An 8,785-nucleotide genomic window follows, 5' to 3' on the forward strand; every position below is an offset into this window, starting at 1 on the left:
CCTGGCCCGACGTCTCCGTGCTGGCCCCTCTTCTCTTTTTGTTTACATTCACTGAAGATAAACGCGTACAACTTGGGACGTCATGAGACGTCACTTCCGGCTGGCGGCTCGGTGCAGTCAAACCCGTCTGCGCGGCAAATTTAAATTAAATTTTTCAGAGCAACAGCTTCCTTTTCGTTGTTTCGATCGTCAATTTATATTTATAAGCCCATAAGCTAACTAAAACCGATTTGTACATATATCGGTGTCTCTAGGCCAGGGGTCACCAACCTTTCTTAAACCTAGAGCTACTTCCTGGGTACTGATTCAGGCAAAGGGCTACCAGTTTGACACACACTTCTGAAATAGCCAATTTGCTCAATTTAGCTTTCACTATGTGTTATTATTGTCATTTCCAGTTCACATGTAAGTGTGATTTTAACAAGAATAGCAAAAATACAGTCAAACCTCGGTTTTCGACCACAATCCGTTCCAGAAGGCGGTTCGAGAAGCGAATCGGTTGAATTTCGAATCTATTTTTCCCATTACAAATAATAGGAAAAAAAATTGGTCCGTTCCAAGACTAAAAAAAAAAAAACTCTTTTATTAAGCATTTTTTCATTTGCGCATTTTTGTCCGATCGCGCTATTGCAGCGCACCGCCGAACGCGCAACCGTAGCGCGTCGCCCACCGCGCAACTGCACCGTGCTGGTCACATTACTGTGACAGAGCCGTCGCTGAAATTTAGAAAATAATTTTAAAGTCCTGATGTACTTTCCAGAATTTAACTGGACCCAAGTGCGCAGGGAGCATAATTTTGTCCGATCGCGCAACTGCAGCGCACCGCCGAACGCGCAACCGTAGCGTGTGGCCGACCGCGCAACTGCACCGCGCTGGTCGCATTATTGTGACAGAGCCGTCGCTGAAATTTTGAAAATATTTTTAAAGTCCTGATGTACTTTCTTAAATTTAAGTGGACCTCAGTGCGCAGGGAGCTTAATTTGGTCCGATCGCGCAACCACAGCGCGCCGGCGGGCGCTCACTGTCGCATTGCTTTAAGAGCGTCTTTGTGTTTTAGGATGGCTTTACTGCTCCCACTTGCTTTCTTTGGAAGCATGATTAGGGGTTAATACAATCCTCAAAGTGACGAAAATACGTTAACTACGGAGTCAGTCGGCATCCGGGCCGCGCGGTCGGGTTTTCTCGGGTCCTCCCGCCTCATCTCGCGAGGTTCGACCTCCGAATTTTGTTCAACAACCGAAGAAAAAAAAAATCTCGAATTTTTTGTTCAAATTCCGATTTGTTCGAGAACTGGGACGTTCGAAAACCGAGGTTTGACTTTAAAATAAATAGATGCAGCTCACAGACAAGTCCCGCTATTTGAGCTAATTTTAGAACAGTCCTGCGGGCGACTCATGCGGTCCTCACGGGCGACCTGGTGCCCGCGAGCACCGTGTTGGTGACCCCTGCTCTAGGCCTTTAAATGTGAAGAAAATAAATGGTCCTGTTGCCATCTGCCAATCAATGAATGTGACTCCAGTGCAGTGCGTGCGACTCATGAGCTCCTCCTCCTTGGTCAGGTTACTCGCACTGGAAGGGCCAAGTGCTAACGGCTGACGAGCTGCACGTTCTCTACGAAGGCATCAAGCTCAACAACGTGCACCAGTATGACTATGTTCTGACAGGTGCGCGCGTGCCGAGCGGCCACCGACGACCATGTTAGTTTGCCGCCTGTACAGATTGTGCGTCTGTGTGTTCAGGCTACACTAGGGACACATCCTTCCTGGAGATGGTGGTGGATATTGTTCAGGAGCTGAAGAGAGCCAATCCAAACTTGGTGTATGGTGAGTAGTCACTTTTGAGATCAAGAACGCTCAAAACTTTGATACCTGAAAACCTTTTTAAAGTTCCAAGCTGAACTGTGCTTAGTGATTCTTGCGCATGGCACTCGAGGGAGCCCACAATTGAGTGATTCAAATTGAGCGCACGTATGTTTGTGGTTGCAGTGTGCGACCCGGTGCTGGGTGACCACGGCTCCATGGTGGGTTGCCGCTGCTGCGTTTGTCTGAGTCTTAGGCTTTTGTCTTCATCTTATGGCTGTCAATGTCTTGACAGTACGTCCCTCAGAATCTCTATCCAGTGTACAAGAACAAGGTGGTTCCTGTTGCGGACATCATCACGCCTAACCAGTTTGAGGCTGAGTAAGTTGCGCCGCGTTTCGCTCATTCTTGTAGCCGTCATGATTTTCCGTGATTGCTCCAACAATGTCTGCATTTGTTTTGGAAGAGAGAAAACAACATTCGTCAATGTACAATTTGCATTTGGTTGTCTGCAACGAATGACACTTGAAAGATGCCTGTTAGTTGTCACCTGGCGCTCCAAAGTGTGCCACCCGACGTTTGAGCTTGCAGAAGCCCGTGTGAAACATCAACAGTGAAGTGTTATCTTTAGAAATGTCCCCATATGGTAAAAAAAAGAAAGAAAAATACGGCAGAACAGGTTCCATCATACCCTGGCACTAATTTTATTTTTTTCCTCCTAATTTTTAGACTGTTGACAGGGAAGAACATCAGCACGGAGAAAGATGCTGTGGAGGTGAGCGGAAACCTCCATGCATGACAAATGTCCTGTACTTTTGGACAAGACACTTAGGAAGTGTCTGTTTGGTGCGCAGGTGATGGACCTGCTGCACGCTATGGGCCCGGACACGGTGGTCATCACCTCGTCGGATCTACCCGCCAGACTGGGCGATCGCTTCCTGGTGTCGCTGGGCAGCCAGCGTCACGGTAGGTGCCACTTCACCTCCATTGGACGATTGATTGATCGAGGAGACAAACATAAATTCTGGCTCTGCGTTTAGTTCGTCCCGACGGCAGCAGAACCATACAGAGGGTCAGAATAGAAGTTCCCAAAGTGGACGCCGTCTTTGTCGGCACGGGTGACTTGTTTGCCGCCATGCTGCTGGCGTGGACGCACCACTACCCAAATGACCTCAAGGTACCTACGCCTCCTCTCGTGCGGACCAACTGATTGGGACACGGCTCTTAACCAATGAATTCACCAACCAGTGGTTGGACGAGGTCCCTCAGAGATAGGAGAAGCGGCAGTAGAACAGGCCAAAATCCCGATGAGGTGCGATGAGTAATCGCTGTGGTGTCACCAATTGCAAGTGTGTGGAAAGTCCTCCCAGAAGAGTGGAACAACTGATGGCTGTCAACTCCACGTTCCTTCATTTCTCACTCTGCCAAGGTCTCACAATGCTTTTCTTCTCTGTCCAATCTTTCGACCATCAGACGGCATGTGAGAAAACGTTTTCGGTGATGCATCACGTCATCCAGAGGACCATCTCGTACGCTCACGGTAAGAAAAAAAACTATGCCGGAAGACTGTGTACACTCACGGCTGTTTGTGGTTTTTTAACCAGACAGTCTGTCCGTGAAAATCACTGTCTATTTGACGATAATTGTAAAACAACAAAAAGAGTCATAAAAAAAAAAAAGTTTTGTAACGGTCCTAAAATTCCCGCTATTGAAATCAGTGGGATTCTTTCCTGCTGTAGCTCATCCATCCATTTTCTATGCCGCATGTCCCCACGGGGGTCGTGTGCGTGCTGGAGCCTTTGCCAGCAGTCATCAGGCAGTAGGACACCCTGAGCACTCACAACTAGGGACAATTTGGAGTGCTCAATCGGTCTACCAAGCATGTTTTTGGGATGTGGGAGGAAACCGGAGTGGCTGGAGGAAACCCATGTGGGCACTGGGAGAACATGCAAACTCCACACAGGGAGGGCCGGAGGTGGAATCGAACCTACACTCTCCTAACTGTGAGACGGACGCGCCACCATGCTGCCGTTGCTGTAGCTCAGATTCTTATTATTTTTTTTATATTTTATTTCTGTATCTTCTTCAAAGTCTTGGTTGTCTTCTCCGTTTTTCTCTCCTCAGAACTAGCAGGTCCCGGTCGGAGGCCCAGTCCGCCCCAACTGGAGCTGCGGATGGTCCAGAGCAAGGCCGACATCGAAGACCCCGACATCGTGACGGAGGCCACCGTCATATCGTAACGACCGCCAGCCTCCATAACGCATTGGGCCCTCGGAGCCTTTGTAGTCTCCTCAGCGCTCCCGACAAGCCGTTAGCCTCCATGCTGAGCTGCAGATAGACAGCAAGGGCAGCTTGTCACAAACGGCCCCAACTTGTGTATCTGCGGCTCCACTTCCACGCATCTTTTAGCAGTAATATATTGGTGAGCAACCCCCCCAGAAAATACGACCAGAAAAAAAAAAAACAACGCACAATGTATATAGTTGATGTCTCATTGTTGTGCTCAAACTGTATTGGAGCATCTGTGTGACAACGCAACTGTCTGGTTGGCCTTGGTGTGCTACTCAACTACACGTCACTCGACTTATCAAATACATTGGCACTTTTACTCTAGTACTTAAATAGTTTAAGTTACTTAGCTCCATTTTAAGGGGTACACATATTGGTTTTTAACATCTGGAGTGATATTTTAGAAGTGTGTCTTCACTTCTCTTATTGCGTGCCGTCTACTAATGGTGAGTCTCCTCCCCTGAAACCAGATGTCTGTGGGAGTAGTGACCAAGAATGAGTGGGATGAAGCAACAATCATAAATAGTCAACAAGTTGACCATTGCTCTTTGAGAAAATAACATTTGAAAAAATCTCTCTCCTCACACCATTAGATAATCACCCCAAATTCACTTTCGAACACATCTGATAATCAGGCCTTAGCTGACTTTGAAAAGCACTGAAATTGGGTTCAATTTTCAGTGCGTACATACCCCAACTAGCCAACATTGATAAAAGCAGAGAACATGGCAGGTCTTATCTTGTTATTTCTAAAATGCGGATGAAAATCAATCATGTCATGAAAATGCTTGTCTTGGGTTGAAAGATCAAATATTTGAGTGTACCCGCCATCATAAAAGGTGACGTAAGGAGGCCTGAAACATTCTGATGCGTCTTTACCAAAATGGACGACGGCTTTTAAAATGACAACGATGCAGTTTTGGTTGTCATCTGCGGTCTTTGATAACTTCAAGTCTCCTCTGGTGTCCTGCCCGTATTTCCTCAAGTGGAGGCTGCGGCTCTCTTGCTCTCACACGCACTTGACAAGGGTTGACTGCTCAGCCCATTTGAACGTTGTTGCTAACCAAAACAGCAACAAGGTGCATGCCCCCCACCCCGAAGAAATAATGCAAATCCAATTATTCCAGAATCTAGAAATGCAAATTTTTAACAATCAATACTCAATAACTAGTTTTACAGACAGAAAATTCTTCTAAATAAATAGGAATGACTAATGAAGTGATGAAATGAACAAAATACAAGATTTAGACAAGAAAATGTGTCCTAAGCCGCTCAGTGAGTTTTATCCCGTTCATCTTCAAACAGTGTGGTCAAACTTTGTACTGGTAATTGTGCAGTGAGTTGTTAATCATCACAATCAATCATCATTAAGCTGCTTTGATCTCTGCTCCACGCATATCGACGTGTATTAGCTTCTATGTCAGCTTCATTTGGCTTGTCGCTCTTTTTGACGACAGTGTCTTAGCTCCCTGCTAGCCAAGCGGGCGGCCATGTTGCGCGGTCCAAATGTCTACCTGGTGTGTCTTTTCACAAGCTGTGTGCGTGCCTATTTCTATTCATGAATGGTCACAGGGTTTTGTGTGTGCGTGTGTGTATGTGTGTGTGTGTGAGTGAGAGATAAGGTCAACAAAAAGGGAGAAATTACTGTAAATGTGGCCAAATAAGAAGAAAGGAGCATTTTAAGGCCCCTTGAAATTCTAGTGAACAGGGAAAAACTTAATTGGATTGGGCAGTTCATCTATTCGTCCGTCCGTCTATCATCAGAAGGTAGGCGGGGGGCACCCAGAACCGGTAGCCAGCCAACTGCAGGGCATACACAGACAAACAAGCATTCACACACATAATCACACCTACGGCAAAGAAAGCACTTACTACTTACTTAGCCACCAACTTGAGGTCCTCGAGTTTCCTATATGCTAACACTTGAGTGAAGTGGAAGAAAAGTGACAAATTTACAGCTAAGTGACTGTAATGCACTGGCGTTTGGGCAAGGAGAGCCACAGTCACGTTCAGATTTTTATTGGAGAGGACAAACAGTCAAATGAAAAAAACTGCTGTCAGGCCAGGCTGACCTGATGTCACTCACTAGGCCACGCCCCTTAAAGGCACACGTTCAGAAATTAGGCGTAAAAAATGCAATTGATTTCTTTACATTCTCTTTCATTGCTTTTGTTTATATAATATGGCTCTGTTTTGATTTTGAAAAGGTAACTGCATGTCATTTGATTTCAATGTGGAAGATTGAGTTGATATCAATTCAAGAGAAAACAAAACAAATGCAAAACCTGTTTTGAGTGTTACTATCATCTGCTTTTCTTTACGTGAAGGGGGGAGAAAACTCTGGAAAAATGTTTTGATGGTCCAGCAGCTGGACTCCAGCCCTATGTTAAGTGCAGCTTTGAAATTCTGAAAGAGTAGAACATTTTATCACTAGCCTAGCAGGATAATTGCAGAAAACTCACTTTTGAGCATTTTCAAAAATCAAGACAAAAAGAACAACAAAGATTCCAGTTGTGATTCAAGATTTTGGGATTATAATGGCCTGGATGACTGAGAATCTTTATCAAAATGATTAAAAATATATTTATATATATTTTAGTTGAATAAAAATGACTTATGCAATTACGCTGTCAAGTCAACTTTGAGTGATGTGTATTCAAGAGGACAATCGTGGGATGTGTTGGATGCCTCACATCACCTCTTGCCATCACTTATGCATACCAAATGTACCCCTGCCCTGCCCCAATTTGCCCCGCTTCCCTTAGATCGTTATACTAGGCTGGCGATGCACCTGTTTGTGCGTTTCCGATCCTCTTCCGACCTCCATTTCATTTGGGCAGTTCCTGCAACCTGCTGACTCACATGTGATATCTTAATGTTCATATTGCTTTCCTAAAGAAGCACAAATGATTTACGAGATAGACGTTTCTATCAATGTTTGTTGAAGAAGATCAACATACCGCCTCATCTTTAAAATGTTGTGTGGAAAAACATAAATAGTGCTGAATGAAGCACTTCCACTGGTAGATGTAATTTATTTGCGTGTGTGATTGGTGTTGAACTTTTAAAACCAGAAAAATATCAATAAAAAAATACACTATGTGAATCACAGATATTAGTTGTGCAGTGGCAGTAAACCACTGGTCCAAGTGTTCATTTGTCTTCAATTATGTATGACGTGTGCCCCCGTTCTGACATGGACAGCCTCATCTCTGTCCAACTTGTTTTGAAGTTCTTGGTGGCCAAAAACAACAACACAAATGTATTAATCATTGTTTGGTATCTGTTTTTAGTGCTATGTTTTTGCAGTATTTTCTAACATGTTACAAGATTGTAGTGTACAAATTCACATTTATAAACTAATATAACTGTATGTATGTATGTATGTGTATGTATGTATGTATGTGTGCGTGTATATATATATATATATGTATATATATTATATATATATATATATATATATATATATATATATATATATATATATATATATATATATATGACAAATGTATGTTCTAATGCAATAAATACAGAACGATGAGTTATTATTTAAAATGCACTTGTGTATTATTTACTCTTTCCTCACCATCATCAGTGTTTGTTTTGATGACACTTTTTATCCTCCCTTTTCCATTAGCTGACTTATCCTCAAGTTAGCAACAAAGCTCACATAGAACGACGGAATACCTCCAAAATTCATGTCTTTTCTAACATGTTATAAAACAAGATTGCAGTGTACAAAAATTTATAAACTTATACATACATACTTATACATACTTGCCAGTTGCAAGTTGTTCTCTTTGCATCTTCTCTGAAGAGTGGCAGCATGGGACCCTCAAAACAACTGACAAATGACCTGAAAACAAAGATTGTTCAATGTCATAGTTTAGGGGAAGGATACAAAAAGCTAGCTCAAGAGATTTCAGCTTTCAGTTTGCACTGTCAGGAACATCGTGAGGAAATGGAAGACCACAACCACAGTTCTAGTTAAGGCCCGGAGTGGCACGCCAAGATAAGCAGAGGTGAAGGATGGTGAGAACAGTCAAAGTCAACCCACAGAGCAGCTCCAAAGACCTACAACATGATCTTCATGCAGATGGTGACACTGTGCATTGTTCAACTATTGCTCACTTCGTACAAGGAGATGCTGTATGGGAGAATAATGCGGCAGGAGCCTTTTCTGCGCACATGCCACAAACAGAGTCGCTTGAGGTATGCTAAAGCACATTTGGACAAGCCCTCTTCATTTTGGAATAAGGTGCTGTGGACTGATGAAACTAAAATTTTGTTATTTGGACATAGCAAGGGGCGGTATGCATGGACGAAGCAGAACACAACATTCCATGGCAAAAACTTGCTACCCACAGTCAAATTTGGTGGTGGTTCCATCATGCTGTGGGGCTGTGGGGCCAGTGCAGGTACTGGCGATCTTGTTAAAGTTGAAAGTCGCATGGATTCAGAAGACTCTTGCAAACAATGTTCAAGAATCAGTGATAAAGTTGAAGCCACAACAAGACAACAACCCCAAACACTGCTCAATTTCTACTAAGGCATTCATCCAGAGGAACAAGTACAACGTTCTGGAATGGCCATCTCAGTACCCAGACCTGAATATTATTGAAAATCTCTGGTATGATTTAAAGCGGGCTGTCCATGCTCGGAAACCATCAAACCTGACTGAAGTGGAGATATTTTGT

General features: G+C 43.9%; 1 protein-coding gene across 1 annotated transcript in view; it reads left to right on the forward strand.

Annotated features, from left to right (window-relative positions):
• The window catches only part of pdxkb (pyridoxal (pyridoxine, vitamin B6) kinase b), an 11,821-nt gene extending 4,596 nt beyond the window's left edge, over window positions 1-7,225 (forward strand). Inside the window, exons 3-11 of the mRNA XM_049735204.2 lie at window positions 1,560-1,664; window positions 1,740-1,823; window positions 1,986-2,020; window positions 2,095-2,180; window positions 2,529-2,574; window positions 2,654-2,765; window positions 2,840-2,976; window positions 3,273-3,339; window positions 3,924-7,225. Coding sequence (XP_049591161.1) covers window positions 1,560-1,664; window positions 1,740-1,823; window positions 1,986-2,020; window positions 2,095-2,180; window positions 2,529-2,574; window positions 2,654-2,765; window positions 2,840-2,976; window positions 3,273-3,339; window positions 3,924-4,039 — 788 coding nt within the window. The 3' untranslated portion in view covers window positions 4,040-7,225. The remainder of the gene's footprint in view (window positions 1-1,559; window positions 1,665-1,739; window positions 1,824-1,985; window positions 2,021-2,094; window positions 2,181-2,528; window positions 2,575-2,653; window positions 2,766-2,839; window positions 2,977-3,272; window positions 3,340-3,923) is intronic.
• Window positions 7,226-8,785: the final 1,560 nt, after the last annotated feature.

This window comes from Syngnathus scovelli, chromosome 12 (genome assembly GCF_024217435.2).
Source record: "Syngnathus scovelli strain Florida chromosome 12, RoL_Ssco_1.2, whole genome shotgun sequence".
NCBI lineage: Eukaryota > Metazoa > Chordata > Actinopteri > Syngnathiformes > Syngnathidae > Syngnathus > Syngnathus scovelli.